This window comes from Chelmon rostratus, chromosome 13 (assembly GCF_017976325.1).
Source record: "Chelmon rostratus isolate fCheRos1 chromosome 13, fCheRos1.pri, whole genome shotgun sequence".
Lineage (NCBI taxonomy): Eukaryota > Metazoa > Chordata > Actinopteri > Chaetodontiformes > Chaetodontidae > Chelmon > Chelmon rostratus.
The window spans coordinates 15,078,738-15,097,677 of NC_055670.1; the positions used below are offsets into that span (position 1 = coordinate 15,078,738).

The 18,940-nt window shown below is 44.0% G+C and overlaps 1 protein-coding gene across 1 annotated transcript in view; it reads right to left on the reverse strand.

The window, feature by feature from the left end:
- The window catches only part of si:ch211-45c16.2 (mitogen-activated protein kinase kinase kinase 13), a 33,299-nt gene that overhangs the window by 6,267 nt on the left and 8,092 nt on the right, over nt 1-18,940 (reverse strand). Inside the window, exons 2-10 of the mRNA XM_041951285.1 lie at nt 14,334-14,414; nt 3,924-4,634; nt 2,696-2,879; nt 2,361-2,552; nt 1,300-1,458; nt 974-1,132; nt 661-769; nt 352-461; nt 80-196 (exon numbers count right to left, since the gene is read on the reverse strand). Coding sequence (XP_041807219.1) covers nt 80-196; nt 352-461; nt 661-769; nt 974-1,132; nt 1,300-1,458; nt 2,361-2,552; nt 2,696-2,879; nt 3,924-4,566 — 1,673 coding nt within the window. The 5' untranslated portion in view covers nt 4,567-4,634; nt 14,334-14,414. The remainder of the gene's footprint in view (nt 1-79; nt 197-351; nt 462-660; nt 770-973; nt 1,133-1,299; nt 1,459-2,360; nt 2,553-2,695; nt 2,880-3,923; nt 4,635-14,333; nt 14,415-18,940) is intronic.

An 18,940-nucleotide genomic window follows, 5' to 3' on the forward strand; every position in this document is an offset into this window, starting at 1 on the left:
AGGAGCAGGATAGTATGAAAGATAGCTGATGACTAGTGTGATAAATAGTTAATATATAATAATAATAGTATTCACATACTTCATTAGTTCCTTCTCTCGGACCTCCAGCTGCAGCATGATGGCACTGAGCTCCATGTAGAGGTTGTTTGCCCTCTCCAGTTTCCTCTCATAGTGCTCCCGGATGTCCAGAGCATGCCTGAATGTGTACAGGAAATGCAGACAAATATTTACAACACCTCCTGCTTCAATTTAAAAACGACATCATGTGCAGACGAACAGACAGAAAGACTCCATGTGATCATTTGTGCTTAATGAGGTTATGTTTCCGTCTGGCTTTGCTTTTGTACACACCTGAGTTCATCCCGCCTGCGTCGGATCAGCTCTTCGTCCAGCCTGTGGATGCAGGTGCCTTCACTTTTGATCTTCTCAAAATGTTTCTTCACTTCCTCCCTCCATTCTGACTGTAATGTGGATGAACACAGTCAAAATGCTGACAATCTACTTGCAGCGACAAAGACAGCAACATCATCTAGAAATACTGTCTGGGGCCTGAGCGCTGCACTCATTGTAAGTGCATATCAAACTTATCTTAAGAAGAGTATATAGTCCTTTGACTTAAACAGAACGAAGGTTGTTGTGTTTTGCAGCTATAGGGCTGACCTGAGACTTGAAGTAGGTCTCCTGAGGAGCTCCTAGGACATCAGCAGAGGCAATGTCAAGATGTAGGAGGATCTGACGAAACGAAGGCCTATTCCTGGGCTTGCCTTGCCTGGAATCCGCAAAAAAGGAGGAGGAAGGGATGTGATTTAATGAGAGCAGTAAAAATGCCCCTTTTTAAATAGGAATTTGGGCAGTCCTGTGTGGTGCATTCATCTTAAAGTGCAAGCACAGCCTTTAACCTTTGTAACCACAGCATTTAAACAGACGTGGTGGACAAGGATGCTACTAAACATAACATATGTACCACACTCACCATGTTTGTTTCATGAGGATTTTGAAGCCATCCGGGCAGGTGGAGGGGACAGGAAGGTGAAGACTGTTGCTGCCAACACCCCAAATGATGGCGGAGGAGTCCACGTCTTTGTAGGGAATCTCTCCCGTCAGCAGTTCCCATAACACAACTCCAAATGACCTGCAACACACAAGAAAAGAGTCAGGCAACATCAACAGATCACTTTTAAATGAAAGTCTATGATATACAATACGACTGTTGGACACTGCCCTCACGTCTTTCCAATTTAGCATGTATCTACCTCAAATTAAAAACTTGAACTGTACATAACTCATTATAGTACTCACCAGATGTCTACTTTTTCAGACACAGGCTCATTTCTAATCACTTCCGGGGCCATCCAGGCCACCGTACCAGCAAATGACATCTTTGTACTTTTGTCACTGAGCTCTTTGGACGTTCCAAAGTCAGAGATTTTCACAGTGTCGTTGTGTGTGACCAAAACACTGAAAGAGACAAAGACAGACACAGTCTTGTTACCAAGGTCACACTGTTTGATTAAGAGGACTGAAAAAGACAGTAGTCCTATGATAATCGATATCAACTGGATAGTAATTCTAGAGTTATTATAAAAACTCATATTTACTTTCAAATCAAAGCCGAGTGCTATCAGACTGACATTAATCCGGGTCAGATGACTTGGGTTAAACCACTCAAACCAATGCCAAGTTTTTCCTGTGACATTGGTATTGGTTTTAAAGCGGTACGAGTTTCTTTTGCAGCATTTCAATTTTCAAGCCTAAAAGGTTACAGAAGCACATTTCTCGACTGAATCATCCCATTAGCCGAATGAGACTGACCTTTCCAGCACATTCAGCTTGCAATCCTTCTGCTGACTAATACAGTGTTTTGCACTGCTGCAGTATGATGATATTGATTAGAGAAACAGTGCTACAGTGCGCAGAGGAAGAGACAGGACACTATGTCTTACTCTTACATTAAGGCTTCTAAGGCTTTTATTAATTCGAAGAATGGCATTTGAGTTCATGTCAGACTGTTCAGAGCTGAAAGGATGAATTGTCCCACATTGCTGTGGGCTAAGAACTCACACACAAGGTTGCTGAGCTGTTTTCCTGAGATTTACAGATCAGCTGCTGAATATCAGTGACAAAACAAGAAAGTTTGCTGTACTCTCCTGCAGATCACGAGGAAATATCAACTTTGCTGCTTTACATACTGAAGCATTTTTATTGTAACTCAACGAAAGTGCAAATTGGGTTCCTGCTCAAAGGCTTTTTGGAGGAACAGACTGATCATTTTCATTGCAGCAGATTACACAGTGGTGAGAGTTGAAAAGTCCCCAGAAATGATCTTTCATCTTACAATACCAGGAAAAGAAGAAACTCACTTGGGAGACTTGAGATCTCTGTGGATAATTTTATGCAGGTGCAGGTAGTTCATGCCGCTGGCGATGCCCGAGGCCCAGTCCACCAGCATCCTGGGGGTCACTTTCCTCCCGGCCCTCAACACCTCATACAGCTGGCCCTGGGCACAGTACTCCATGATGATGCAGTAACAAGGTGCCTGGGTGCACACACCCCTAAGTTGGACAAAACACAGGAAACATATTTGTAGATCAACAGATCCTGACAATACGAAACTCAACACCTCTTGCTGCCCATTGGACACCATAGCTGAAGACAACATCAGGTAATGTGCACAGGCAGGTGGTTGTAGACTTACTTGAAGCTGATGATATTTGGATGTTTGAGTTTTCTGAGGTGTTTAATGTCCGTCTCCTTCTGTTCGCGCACCTTCTTGATGGCCACCTCTTCAGAGCGGAACTTGCCCAAGAAGACGGCTCCTTGTGCACCGCTGCCCAGCCACTGCAACTCTGAAATCTCCTCAAATGGAACCTCCCACATGTCTGGAAAAAAGTACATTTTTTCAAAATAAAAGCTTTATCTAGCTACTTTTTCAAGTGTATAAGATTTTGATCATAAGCGTTGTTTTTGTCTGTCTATGCTCTTTTGCACATCATCATTACATTTGCTCTTTAAAGAAATCGTCATGGGGAATATACATATTCACTTTCATGGGTAGAATGATACTGCTCTACAGCAAACAGCTTGTTAGCTTAGGTTACTGAATGAAAATAGGGCAAAACAGCTAGACTGGTTGTATCCAAACACAGGAGGGGTTACAGGGGTTTATTTTTGCTGGACAATTTCTTGGCTGGGAGCAGTTACTTCCTGGAGTCTCTGCTGGTTGTCTGGCAACCACACAGTGACAACAGGACTCCAGGAAGTGAAAATGAAAAGTAAAAATGACAATGACTAATATCTGTCGTGTAGTTTAAATCTCCGAGAACGATCCTTATTGGAAGGTTGTATCTCAGAGGTTAAGATTTTTGGCACAGCACAAAAAAACAACACAAAACATGGTTAGGGCTAAATATATTTTTTAGCCATGCTGAGCAAAAATAAACGTAAAGCCCAGTGCACAACTGCTATAAATGTCTTAGAAACAGTTCAAACAGTGAGTCATATGCTGTTCCATCCTTGTTATGTGGTTTGAAAACCAGCGTAGCAGAAAAACTATGCTGCTTAAAATCTCCAGCCCACCACATTTGGACATTAGCTGACCAACCACAAAACCCCGTCCAGTTCTGTCTGACCTCAACTTGCATCCTGTAGCCTCTGTGTCCAGCCTGTACAGGCAGCCCTGCAGCAAGGTGAGTCCACCTTTACCATGACCTCAATTCAAACTGACAGCTTTACCCACAACAACAATATGGTGAAGCTAGGGGTAGCTGTTCAATTACGGTTTCAGACTAGATTAGCAGAAACAGGAAGAGAATCTGAAGTTTCTTTCTCAGAAGCCCTAAAGGGGCAGGGCTGTTTGAAACAGACACAGAGCATTTAAGTTTCCTAGACTGATGCCATGCAGAAAGAAAAAAAACAGAACAAACCTTGCTGCTGTAGCTTGTATTCTGTCGAGTATGTCTTCCCTATGATGTTCCACACAGGCCGAAGACAGCCAAACAGCCCCTCTAAGAAGCCACCAGACCCAGGCCCCGCTCTGTGGAAGTGCAACTTGATGTCATCGGGGTGATGGGGGTGGCCCTGTCCTCCTCCTCCACTGTGGTCCATGGGACAGTCTCCTTCTCCCATCTGCTCCTCCATCCCACTGCCACATCCGCCGTGCTCGCAGGAGGCTGGCGATCCGGCTTCCTCATGGTCCTGCTCCTGCAGCTGGAGCACACTGTTGTCAAAGTGCCCGCCCTCACTTCGTGTCGAGTCCACGCTCAAGGCTGTGTTCGGGGGGCTTATACCCCCCAGCACTGAGTCCTCATCCTGGCCGGGCGTCTGCAGCGTCTGCAGGGGAACGGGCAGGTGTGTCGGCGGGGCCAGGTCTGTGATAATCTGAGGAGGTAAACTGGACGGAGGGGCCTGAGGAGGCTGAGGTTGGGAGTTGGGTGAGTTTGATTTCTTCATGGCATCCCCGACCACGGTGAGCTTGAGCTCCTCCTTCAGCTTGCCCACCAGCAGACTCGGGCAGGAAGTCCACGATAGCACCTCGGGGGAGCTACCCATGGTGTCGTGCATGTGCATGGGCTACCCAGTGATGATGATGTTGGGCGCGTCCTAACACACTGGTTAATCTAAATTCAGAAAATTGCCTGCAGAATGGGGAGGAAAATGCAGAACAAGAGAGAGAGAGAGAGAGACAGAGAGAGAGACAGGTTAGCTAAAGTACAGTACATGGAAAATGAAATGCAGATTAAAATAAAAAGCTGAGTTAAATCCATTTGGATGATTGTAGACACCTCTGATACAACATAAACATGATTATAACTGTTACCATGGGGCCTATTACTCTCACAAAGAGAGAAGTGCAATCCTCTCATTTCCTCTCATAGATATGGGATTGAGAGATCTTACATTAATGATGATTATTTTCAGCTATGGAGTGCAAACACTGCAGGGTAGAGGAGGTCAGAAATAGCAGCCAGGCTTTGAATCAGTGCATAAGAGATAGTGTTGCTAAATGAAAGACATTGCAGAGTAGATACTAATAATGCAATTCTGGGAAATTTCTGGGAAACCGTTGGACTAAACCCATCACACACACGCACACACACAACTGGGGCTTTAGCATGTTCTCTGTGAAGCAGTAACAGTATAGCGGGGATTAAAAGTCTTGTTGTGTATTAGGACTGCTGAGAGCGAAACATCTGGCACACACAGCCCATTCTCACTGCTAAACCATCAGGGCTGGCCTTAAGACACCACAGGCCAGGCCTTAGCCAGCCGCAGAGCAAACTTACTAACAAGTTTTCTTCAGTCGCCGAATCACCAGGAGAAAATCTGTACTGTCTTAATCTGCCTATTAGTGTTACACAAGACACTGGTGGACCTGGGTGAGGGAAGAGACACAACTTTCCTCTAAACAGAGAGCAACTTGAGCATGAAAACATGAAAAATCATCTCAAATCCAATACTTCCATGAATTAGATCTGTTCTTAGAAATGCAACTTTGCCTGCAATGACCAAATACATACAGGGATATTAGAGGGGTATCTTCCAGGGCATGGCAAAATAGCTGATGAACAAACCAAGTTGTCACTTCAGTCTATCAAAGCCAAATAAGCTCAGCATGAATAAATATGCACAGCTGTAGAGCATCAAACAGTTTAAAGAATAAAAAAAGATAAACAAGTATAATACAGTGTGACAAATTCATCTCAATTCACCTACTACCTTTTTCTGATCAATAGCATCTCACAGTCTTCATCAGTGAGTTGCCTCAGGTGTCATCACGACAGATGTGTGGAGGCACGTGATAACAAGTAGTCACACTACAGTTGCTGATGAGGATTGTGAGGGGTTGTTGAAAGCTCAGACAAAGCTAGTGAACAGACTTTAATATCATTTTGTCATACATACTGATCCAAACCACCTTCCATGCTTAAGGACCCACTTTCCATGCTTAAGGATAATGCTAACATTAGTTACGGAGGTCAACAACTGAATAACACAACACATAAAATGCATGAATATTTACAGTTATGAGCTTGGTATTATTCTGTATTTTGCTTACAAGTCTAATTCAAAGACCAAAACTAACATGCAACAAACATGTTGTCACAAACATACTAAAAAAAGGATCAGTAATTTTCTAAAACAAAATTAGTCAAACAGGAGCAAGCAGTGCACTTGTTGGGGACTATTTTCAGATGTGGATTAATACACATTTGCTGCTCCAGTGAGTATTAAAAGCACCACGATGGCGTATACGTGACTGAATCAAAATAAACAACAATTTTTCTATTTTTATAATAAAGAAACATGTCACCCAGCGTGACAATGTGACTCATTTCTGCCCATATTTGGTTGTAGCTTGTTAGGATCAAATTACTTGACATGACTTCATATCATTTACTGATGGTAGCCTTATCCTTAAAGAGCATTTTTTGCATCTTATGATGCTAGTCTCATGTTATATAATGAAAAATGTTAACCACAAATGTTGTGCGTTACATCATAGATGTAGTTAAGAAAAATGCTGAACTGTGCAACCCTATCAATCCAAACTAGCTACCATGTCGTTTAAAGCCCCTACATAGTACGGAGCATTTTTGTACGATTTTTAATATCTTACATCAAATTATTCTCATGGCAAAACCGTTTGTTTGCAGTAAAATAAAAAAAGAAAACGGCCAGAGTATGTGCTTCTTTCTTTTTCTTCAGTGTCCTTGGGGGCTGTACTGGTGTGCAAAGCTGTCTGCCACAGTCTCTTTTTCAACACTACCACTGGGAGTTGCCAGAGTCTAAAACCTCCAAATCCAACACATGAGGGCTGCAACTGGTTGCAACTGTAGCATACGCTGCGTTTTCAGACAAACAGATGGCCATTTATACAGTCTGACTGTGCCTGCTTACCAATCTTAGCAAAAAAAAGCAGCACAAGGCAGTGAATCAATTGCTTTGTAAATGACACTTGATTTTTGTCCCCTTTTTAAACCCATGAGGACACAACCTACAAATTCAAGTCACCGCAAATCAAGTTTGAGGGGGCAGTAAAAACCAGAGAGTGAGGGACACAGAAAGAGGGAGGTAGTGAGAGGCTGTACAGTGTGTACAGTCGGGAACAGGAGATCAAAGTCCAGGGGGGTGGAGACAGAGAGGCAAAGCAGTGAGGTGGCTCTGTGTTACGTGGAAGTTTTCTGAAGGGGAGAGGGCAGCCATGAAGTCCAACTGAAACACACTCCGTTTATATTGATCTCTGCGGGGGAACACTGGCACAAATGCATAGCTCTCCCTCTCAGCATAGGTCAAAGTGCAATCCCGAAGAAGATAACATTGCTGCTGAGATGCTGCAAAGCTACGACGCCGAGCTTGGATTCCAGGTCCCAACACGTGTGTTTAATCATGCATTTGTTATTTGGCATTTTGCCTTTTTGGATACTTGTTAATAGAGTGAAGAACATGAAAGCTGTGGAAAGAGAAAGGAGACATGGAAAGTTCCTGACAGGACTCAAAGTGGAGATGCTCAGAGTTACATGGTCCTAGTCTGATGGTACACACAGATGCCGCTTACATGTTTGTGTGAATGCATGTACTGTATCTGTGTGTATCTACTGGGGGGTAACCTGAGCGCTGTGAGAGTGTAGCGGCTGCCAGAAGCTCATCTATAATGCAGGCCTGTCTCTAAGCAGGTTGCTGAGAGTGCAGGGGAAGGAGAGAATGCTCTCTCAGGTATCCAATAAATCCGTCCCTTCCACAGCCGAGACAATCGAGCTGTTCGAGTAGAGGCCCGTGCTGTAATTCCACCCCATGGACGATTCTCAGAGCTGGGCTTCTGACGTGGGTCGCGGTGGGTGGATTCGGTCAGCTGGGCAGAAACACGCACATGAAGACACCAGCCTGCACGCACAGTAACCCCTATAACCCAGCTAACACTGCACAATTATCTTGCCTAAATAATGACAACGGAGCACAGTCGGACAGAAAATCTGACGCCTTTCAATTTATTATAATTATCACCCATTGGCACTCCCTCTGCACAATCTCTATCCTCTTCCCTACCAGGCTGAGTCTATGCATTTATATCTGACACCAAGAACAGGAAATGGACCCCTTGTTCTTTCCCATTAATCTCTAATGGAAGATCTCTATGGCCATAGAATCCCATGAATAATGTCTGCACTTCATCAAGAAGGGAACGGGGTTTCATTTACAGTCATTTATTTACAGGACTTTCCGAAAGTGACCGTGACTGGACAGAAGGACACATTGACCGTCCCACTGATGTTGAAAAAAACAAAATCTGGTTATATGCTTGCATAAAGTAGAGAAGAAAACAATGCAGACGCTAAGCAGAATGGACAAAATGAAGAAAGGGAAAGAGAGAGACAGAGAGAGAGAGAGAGAGAGAGAGAGAGAGAGCAATAGAGAGAGAGAAATTATCAGGGGCTGATCCTTTAATCCCTCTACAGGCCTCTAGAAACAAGCTTGTACAAACACAGACCTTATTCAGCCCTCCCCCTCTGTGTATCCTCTACACACTTTCTTTCATTTCTTGCCTCTCTAAAGGCAACCTAATGTCAATGGTCAATATCACAACACACCAAGATAAGCATAGCTTTAGTATATGAACAAACACTATCGCAGAGAAAGACCTCACTGGTATAGCCACTGTTACTTTATATGAGTATGTATGTGTGTGTGTGTGTGTGTGTGCACGGCAGCTGGTGGTGCATGGGGATCAGGTTCAGAGAACACACACACACACACACACACACACACACACACACACACACACACACACGTCCGGGGCGTGTCTGGCAGGATCCAATAATCCCACTACTCCCAGCAATCCACTGGGGAAGGGAGTTATTCTGTGGCACTCAGCAAATGCTGCAAAGGTTGTTTAGATTGTGTTTCATCATACTACAGCCTCACAAAAGCAGCTGGACCTTTCACCACATATTAATGCAGCAGCAGACAGACCTGCGACATATACAGGAGCTGCTTGTCGCAGTCATGCTCACGCTCACACAGCAGCATCATTCAGTAGCAGCAGCGTCAGCTGTGTCTCCATCACTCTGCTCCTCATTAAGGGAAGTCCCTGCTGGGCCCCATAGGGGGAACCTCCCTTTAGGTGACAGCTGCGCCACCAACAAAGAACCAATTTAGCCCCTATCCTACCTCGTCATTCACACGTTACCATGTCAACACAGCATCCATCCTGACCTTCTGCTACCAGTCACACTCATTCTCATCCAACACTCAGATTTGGAGAGGCCAAAAAGCCCGGAGGTTGCTTTTCTATCCACTAAGCCTGTCACACAGTGAAAGCAGAGCAGTGGTCTTCACTACCTTTACTGCCATTATTTTTAAACAAAGCGCATGCCATAGCTCTTTACCTTAAAAGTATATGTTTGCAAATTTCAGTCTCACGAGCCATCATATACTCAACATCTGTCCATCACATTAAAAAAAAAATCAGATTTTCACATCATTAGACAGCTAAGGCATACAGAAATGTATGACTGCAGCACAGTGAACCAGTGTCAAACCTTTTCACAGATACTGTCCAGATCTGGCAGAGTGGTCTGCATGATCGTGAACACAGAAGGAAAAGATAAATACCTGCACTGGGCTGTTTCTATCTCCCCGACCTCCTCTCTTAAAACAAAAATGAATGTTGAGAGCAGTACTCATGTCCACTGAGCACCTCAAATGACCAATAAAAGGGAAAGTTTAGACTATAAAAACAAAATAGTGTGGACAAATACAAGAGTCTGTTATCATCAGTAGCAAAAAACGTCTCTATGGTCTGAACTACACAGTCTGTTATTCTGGGTCACAGCTGAACAGCTGAACTTCGGTATCTGTACTTGTTTCCCAAGTCAGTGCAGACTATGGACTCACGGTCAGTGTTCATCATGTGAGTAAACAATGTTATTGTTGACCATGTTACTACATGGGCTCAGGAACACTTTGTAAAACCGTTAACAGAGTTTGTTTGCAAATGATGCATTCCGTTTTTTTCACATTTTACACAGCATTCCCAGCTTTGTTGGAACTGTGGTTGTAAAATCAGGAAATGCATTGCTCATAGATTTCTTTCTGGTCAGTGAGGTAGACAAAATTATAGTATATTCAGCAATAAGAACATCAAATCCAGAGACCTCGGAAATGTGACTCCGCCAACAGAGTCGCCCAAGTCCCGATTTGATTGTTGGGATGTGGGCCGATGTCTAAATCAGCTTTCCCTCGCTACCATGGCCACGAGTCCTGCCAGAGGGGATTGGACAGCCTGCTGTAGGTGGGTGAAAGTAATAATCTGCTGGTGCGGGCACAGCGGTGGAGGGGAGAATAAACAAATTCTGGCACAGCGTTCAGGCATCTGCCATCACATGGCTGACATTTCCCTGTAATCCCCTTTTCTTCATATTCTGATTCCCTCTGGTGACTCACCTGGGCTGACTTAAATACCTGGTGGTGGCTGGAGGGGAAAGCAGGCCACAGAACAATAATCCCTGCCCTCCTGCCTACCTGCCTGCTTGGGGTTTGACTGGTGTTGCTGGGCAAATGGGAACAAGGTCAAAGCTGCTGCCACAGGGAACGTGCCAGGTGGGATAATCTGGAATATGCCTGATTTGTTGTGAAGGCTGAGAGGAGGAGGAGGAGGAGGAGGAGGAGGAGGAGGAGGAGGAGCAGGGCGGTCAGGTGGATGAATGAAACTGCCAGAGAGAGTTGACTGATATGAGGATGAAAGAGTGTGTGAAAACAAAACTGTTACAACTCGGCTTCCTCTTCTGAAGTCCAAAACATCAAAGTCTGTCTGTGTGGTTTAACAAAATTCATACTTGCAGAACCCAGCTGACCAACACGTTCTGGAGGAAGAAGCTAAAATTCAAACACAGGGCTGACATGGCTGTGAATAATTAGCACTGCCTTCACACAAACACAACTTGTGTGCCTCAAATAGCCTCAGCCGGTACCAGCCAGAATCGGAGAAAATAAATAACTGAAGAAAAGAGTGTGCGCCATCGACACGTCACACACTCTCCCTCCAGCTTCATTCTCCCAGCCTCTCATTGAGGCTGCAGCCAGCACTGCAACCAGGACACACAGCCTCCCGAAAATCTCCAGCTATAACGCACACTCTGCTCTGAAAAGCTTCAATATCGGCCCTTTCAGTCGAGCAAACTCTTCATCCCCAGTGATGCTCAACACTAAAGCTTTATGGAGCTCTATTTATGAATGCTAACCAGATCCATCCAGATAGATGATGAATGCAAACAGACAGAAAGGGACGGTGGGGCCAAGGAGACAGTGGAGGGAGAGAGAAAAGTGGAGGACGAGATGCAGATTAGGGAGTCAGGAAAGGATACGGAGGGTTATGAATGAGGGAGACGGGGAGGAACATTTTGTGGCCGGGAACGGAAAAGAGTGAGAGCAGAGAAAAATGAATGGGAGACAGACAAAAAAAGAAGAAGGGGAAACTGCTCCTCTGCTGCCGCTGTGGCTGCTTGCGGCATGATACTGTACCGACCACGCTCCAATGGGAAAGACTCCCAGAGCGACAACAAAGGACACAAGAGGAGCCGGCTCCATGTGAACTGGGCCTGTCTGCCCTGCACGGCCAGGAGACAGTACACACACACACACACACACACTCACACACACACACACAGACAAACACACTCAACACTGCACACCAGAGCAGCTGCTGCCACAACAATCCCCCTTGTGCTCTTTTAATAGGGACGGCCTGCCTGGCCCGCCAACAACAAGGGCCGAGGAGAGAGACAGACACACAAAAAGTGACACAACAGACAAATGCGCATATTGCAGGAGACTGGCTGTGACTGACACCATTTTAAAGACTGCAAAATACACAAGACTACAGAGCGAAAAAAAAATACATAAATGGAAAATAAGAGGAAATGGGTGTTGTGCTACATGCCCTTCCTTATTCCTATAAAGACAGACAGAAGGCCAAGAAATCAATACACATTAGTGCTCAGCCCCTGGGTTCATACTATTCCTGCATGCCCTTAAAAATAACACAACATTCACCTCAGCTGTGTTCTAATATTAAATCCTGAACCCCAAGCAGCTAAAGTGAGACACTCTGGAAAAACACACAAATAAAGATAAATGGCAAACTCCTCATGGATATGAATATGCAGCCATTATTCGAAATGCTCTGTGGAGAATGGGTGGATGGACGGAGTTCTCCCCTCCTCCTCCTCCTCCTCCTGCTCCTCTCCTCTAAAGCCCGGCTGCCGGCTACTCATCCAGTGCAGTTACATAAACATGCTTAGTAGCAGAGGACAGAGGTGGGCACACAGCTTTCCTACTGCCAATCCCAGTGTATAGAGATGGATGAAGTTGCAAAGTGTGGGAGAAATGTCAAACATGGAGAACAAAGAGAGTTAACTAAGCCAAAATGAAGAACTAGATAAGGAAAAGTGAATGTGATTTGTGCATGTGCAGATACTGAAATAACCGTGGCTGTGCATGATGCACGTGTGTCCCAGAAAAGTCATCTCTGACCAAACCAGCGCTATAATTCCTCATTTGGCTGCTACATCAGGAGGTGGAGGGCGGGATCTGTTGGTCTATACCTTAACGTACATCTCAACCTGTCCTTCAGAGGGCACGGAGAAGTACTGCATCAAAAAGCAGCAGCAGCAGCATCACAGCTGAGCCTAAAATAGCTCCTGCACGCACCGAAGCACGACCGCTCGACACACTCCTGCAGCACTGCCGCTGAGCAAACACTGACAGCTGATCCACATACAAACAGCGCACACATACACGCACACACACATACACGCAGATATTAAAATATGTACATTCAAAGAAAACACAAACAGACACACGAGCAGGAGAGGTACCTCCACATCACACCAGCTTCTGCTCGGATGTAAGGCAAAGACACAGCATCAGCAGATTACTCACAGCAGACAGAGCTCAAATTCATGGTCCTCTCTCAGCTCTGAGGCAGGGATGGACAAAAAAAAAAAAAAAGCCAGGGGAGAAAGACTGAACTGACGGTCAGGATTGGAGAAAAACAACAAGAAAAGCAGGGAAAGAGGGAGACAGAGGCAGGAGGATGACAGACATTCCTCTAACTCCCGCAGCACCTGGGCTGTGAGTGGGTGGCCGGCAGCATCACCGGGTCGCTGAAGACCTGCTCACGTCACACTTTTCATGAATGGAGCTTTCTGACGCAGAGAGGACGCGGCTCAAAGAGCAGAAGAGGAGGGGGTGGGGGGGGTGCATGGGAGAGGTGGAGCCTTCTGCACAGACTCAGAGAGGAGGAGCAAAGAGAGATGAAGAGGAGATGGGAGGAGGAGAGACGGATGAGGGGAGGGGGGTGTATTTCAAAGCAGAACCAGCTGGGAACAGCAGGTTAGGCTGCGGTGGTGTCTCTGTAAGTAGGACAGACGGTTTCTGCACAAGAGAAAATCCCTTTGTGCCAAATCAGTAATCAGTTCTCCCGATGCCAGTTGAATCAACAGCCCACATATGATGGCACACTGCAGCCTGTATTCCTGCAGGGGCTATCCATTTCTGATATTTTCTGTGTGTACAATATCAGAAAATAACGTGAAAAAGGACTGTTACAATTTCCTAAAGCTTGACACCTTTTGTTTTCTCCAGCCAACAGTTTAAAACTTAAAGATATTCAGTTTACTATCACATGACAGAGAAGAGCAGCAAAACCTCACGACTGAGAAGCAGGAAACAGAGAATTTTTGGTATTGCTGCTTGAAAAATAGCTTAAATTAATTGTCGAAATACTTGCAGATAAACTGGCTACCATCCACTCATCAGATACTTGACTAATCATTCTTAGTTCTAAACACACACACCCACACACACACTACAAACACATACCAGCACACACAACCTGCTTCTGCAGCCAAATAAACTCTTGACATGTGATTGTTGTTATCAAATTATATTGATTAGTCTACATTTGCACAAGGTGTAAATGCTCTGCACATCTCTGCCTTCTCTTGTTTAACTGCAAACTGACAGGTGTCAGTGTTTCTACAGAGCATGTGTGTCCCCCATGTTTATACATGACTCTGAACTATTATCAGCTGAATTTGACCATTTTCCCTCAAGTTTCTCATGATGCAAATATCAAATCAAATCACATGACATGAGCCCATCCTCAGGGGGAATAAGAAAGTTCAAGCTTCAGGGCAACGACAGTCGGAGAAAAATCAAAAGGTCAGAGTCAGAATGTCAGATGAACCATTCTTTACTCTCCCCAAAAGGTCATTTAATGTCTCTCACACTTCCCCTGAATGTGCTGAAGTAAGCCATTGTGTGCACATACTGACCTGTCCGGGGGTTTCTGAGCATCTCACAGGTTTTGCTGAGTTCGATCTGGGCTCCGAGTTCCGCTCCGTCTTGCTTCTCACCTGCATACACAGAGAGAGAGAGCAGGGATAAAGGTTCATATGTGTGAGTGAGACATTAAACTTTGTACAGAACAAGAACCGGCATGAATGAAGATGATCATCGAGTTTATAATGCACAACAAAGCTAGTGCCGTCTGCAAAATCTTCAGGGTGACATTAAGAAACTGACTGAACAGTTGAGTCACCCAATGATCAAAAGACTTGAGAAAAAAGGGGGACTCAGACAGACGGAGACTGTGGTGTTGTGTCTGTCTGTCTGTGGTGTATCTGTGTGTGTTATTGAGTGGAAATGGAAGAGATTGAGACTGCGACCAGAGGGGGTATATCAAAAGAGACTAATTGGGAGGGAGGTCCTGCGGGTGAAAGGAAAGGCTCCGGGAACAGATGCTCCACCCCATCCTCTCGTTACAGGCCTAAACCTCTGGGGAAGATACTGATTTGAGGGGGTGGGGGGGTTGTAGTAGGAATGTAATGATGCATGGAGGGTGGGGGGTTGGGAGATTGGAGCAGCATTGTCCAATCTCCATCCTCAAGCCACACCCAGCGGGGGGACACTGCCAGAGGAGGGAGTCTGGTATCCCGGAGGCGAGGCTGAGGGGGGAGACTTCCAAACACAGCCTATAAATGGCGTGAAATGACAGTCAAATGAGTCACGGTGCAGATGGCCGAGGATGGTGGCTCTAACGGGACTGGCATTAATGGTGAGTTTGTTAGCTGATTTGCTCAAACTACACCTTTGTCATGCAGAGGCCAAAATCAACACGTCAGGCATTCCTCTGGCCCTTAAGAGAAAAAGAGTGGGTGTAAACCAAATTTGTTATTCTTGCCATGTTGCTGCAGACAAACTCCTCCAAACGTGTACACTGCATGCACACAAAAGCAGCAGGGGGATTCCCAAATACATAGCTCTAGTTAAACATTGGCAAAGAGAGAAAGACATTCGATATCAATAGAAGCACTGGATTCAAACCTGAGCCGTTTGCTTAGCGAGAACATCTAGCTCTGCTCTATAGCCGAAATTCCAAAGGTCAGCAGATCACAAGCCTGTGAGCTCATGTGGAAACAGGCAACAGCCACAATGTATTACGAAAACAAGCCACAAACACGCCCCAACTGCCCCAAGTAGTCTTAATAGAAATGGAACACTACAGCAAATTCAGTTGTGATGGTACAGATTTTATGAGACATGGCCAAAGGATGTGCTGCTGTAAAACCAGAAAGCATAGGAGGTATTATAAAGACATCTGAAGACCACAGTGTCAACAAATGCGTTACTATGCATGATTCAGGGGTAAAAATGTGTGTGTGTGTGTGTGTGTATATATATATATATATATATATATATAGCATTCCATATTTATCAGGCTGTTTCATTTCCAGTAGTTCCAAATTAGCTACTTACTGTGATGCTGAAGAGGTCTGTGTTTCCAGTGTTTAAAACATGCAGTTAATGCTTTAAAAGGCTAACTTAGTGGTGGTGCATTTAACAAATATTGATTGCATTTACTTTAAACTCTTCAAAGCAGTGCTGATTTGTGAGGACTATCTAACAAATAATGCATGAATAGTATAATCCCACATAATTGTCAGTATCACATCAAAAACCCACAGAAGTTATATTGAGCCATGGTTATGCGAGAGCTGGCTTTAAGTTGGAAATTTGATGTCATTCTCTCTTTGTATATCCTCCATCCTCCAACTTTGCTACAAATATTTGAATTTGTTTAACTTTAATTAAAAGTTTCGAATAACCTTGCAGGGTGACGAGCACAGCAGCTGAAATCTGAGCTTGTTCATTTTCTACCTTGATTATGGCTTCCTCAGGTGGAAACTGCCTTTCAGCACAATATGTGAGACATAAAGGCAGTTTTCTTTTGATCACAAATGAATAACAAAATAAATGTGAAGCTCATTTTGCTACGATTATGAAACAGTTATTTTGTGATCATGAGAAAACAAAAATACTGGTTGGCCTCTCAGGTTCTCTCAAAACACCTCTGCTGAGCCGACCGTCTGCCATATTTACTTTTGCTGGAACTACGTGGACAAGCCACCTGCCTGACGACTTGATGCTGTGCTGACGTTTGCTTCAAACTGTGTTAATTTGCAAAGTGTGGGTCAGTGCTATGCTCTGTGGCACGCCGCTGCTTGTTATGCCAGAGAAGTGATGAAAGTCTTTCCTGATCACTGAAGATGTGGTCTTAAAGATGAAGGCGGCTTCATCTGTCTTTATCAGATGTACTTTTAACCTGCAAATACTATCTTATGATTTTACGCATACAAGAAAGTGCATGGAGCCAAACTAACAATCCAATTAAGATTTATATGTGACATAAATCCATCGGTCATATAGGACATTTTGTCAAACAACTCTCTAATTCAAGCAAAGTGAAGAACAAAATATCAATGGCTGGTGACAGATTCCCTTTATAGGGGACTAGAATTCACATTATGCAACTAATATAACAATAATCTGACACTTACGTTCTTGAGTAATCATTTTAGTGCATGAAAAATCAAAAAATAATACAGAAAGTATGACATTTTCCAAAAGCTCAGTGCACCATCAGCAAATATCTTGTTTAAGAAAGCAGTGGGACCGTCTGCAAAACAGCCCAAAATCTACAATAATGTAAAACACAGAAAATAAGCAAATCTTATGATTAAGTATAATGGAACCAGAGAATGTTTGGTGCTTTTGCTTGGAAAATGACTGATTTAGCAATTATTGAACTAGCTGCCGATTTATTTTGTGCCAATAATTGACTAATTTCAGCTCTAATCCACACAGCGGCTTAAAGGTCATTGTGAAATCCGTTATCATTCTCATTATATTTCCACATTATGAATTCTAAGTCAATCAAAATGTTTTAAAAAATCACTTTCATCCACTCCTTGTGCATGAAACAAAACCTAAACATTCAGAACCTAAACTATATTTTTTGCCTCTTTCAAGCCTCTCAATAGGCAGCCTGATCTGAACAATAGCTACAACCAGATATTGATGTCTTACTCAGCGGGTTTAGATGTCTTACATGGTCATAAAAAGAAATCCAGACCACTTCTTTAAATATTTCCAAAGTCTGACCTCAGCCTCTCAATTAGCTTTACTCCAGCAGTGGCCAAAAGCATCTTGTTCTGTCTCCATCACCAGCATGCAGACATGATGTACAGCCAGTCAGCGCTCCATGTGCCCCGGCCTCGCCTCGCCTCCGAGTGCAACAGAGCTGTAAACCACACTGACTCAGCTCCGTTATACACACTCATTACTATTTCACCAGCAGCGGAACAACAGCACTGACAGCTCCTGTGTCCCCTGCATTAATAAGAGAAAAAGCACCATTGCAGCTTACAGTGGTTTACCTTTCCAATCTGCCATCGCATGCAGCAGCCAGGTACAGGCACGCTGGGCCACACACACACAAACATCTATGATTACCAACAAATAAATAAGACCACCGTGGACGTCTGCTCAGCCTTACAGGATGCTGACATGTTCAGGTATGTGGCGGTCACACTGCGCCCCATGGAGTTATGATGAAAGCGCAGGTGGAAGAAGTAATCAAATCTGCCAGTGTCACCACAAAAACCTCTCCAATAAGATTATGAGCCAACAGGTGCTCCATTTCCTGAGCACCACATATAAAAATCTGATAAGTACCAAAAGTTGGAAACAAATGTGTTTGTGCGTTGATCAGTAAAATCCAGCTTTAAATCAAATATTTTCCACTTTTGGACTATTTTATGTAGGCAAAGTCCTTGCACAGCTGCTCATGCTAAGGTAACATTTAACATTTGAGAATTTTCAAGTGGAAAAAAAGGCTTTTGTATATTAACATGTTTCCAGAGTTAAAGTAGTAGAAAAAGTAGTTTTGGTATTGGTACTGAAACTCGAGTATCAACATTATCATAGAGAACTTTCAAAACTGTACAGCCAGAAAAATCTGAATCTGCAAAAAACTACAGCCTTAAAAAAAAAACTCTTGGAAAATAGCATTCTTCAGTAGACGGTCCTCATCAAAAATTGGACTGAAGTGCAGCACGTGAGATAATGTCATCACAGTACAGGGTGTCTTCCTTGCGTGACTGCAGGGTGCAACCTCTAAGACAACCTCTAAGATAATCAATGTGATAAACTTGGAAATAGTGTGCAAAGCAATTAAACTATCAATAAAAGCCTATGGCCACTGTGATTGGCTCAAGGTCTATTGTTGGTACAGCAACAGTCTGTCTTGATCAGCACAGAGACAGGCCAGACACTTCTAGAAGGGAGATGCAGAGCAAACAGAATCAAACTAAGAATAATTTCTCCATCACGTTCACTTTCATGTATGTTCACATTCATTCCAGTGAGCTGGTAGTGAAGATATACGCCTACCTGTTACCTGTCCAGCTATATCATACTGTATCTTCAAAATAATACAGTAGTACTATGCCCTGCAAGCCAAAATGCAGCATTTTGCAGTAGGTTAACTGCATATCATGTCAAAATAGAAATACACAATTTCAAACAGGGCAAGATTGAT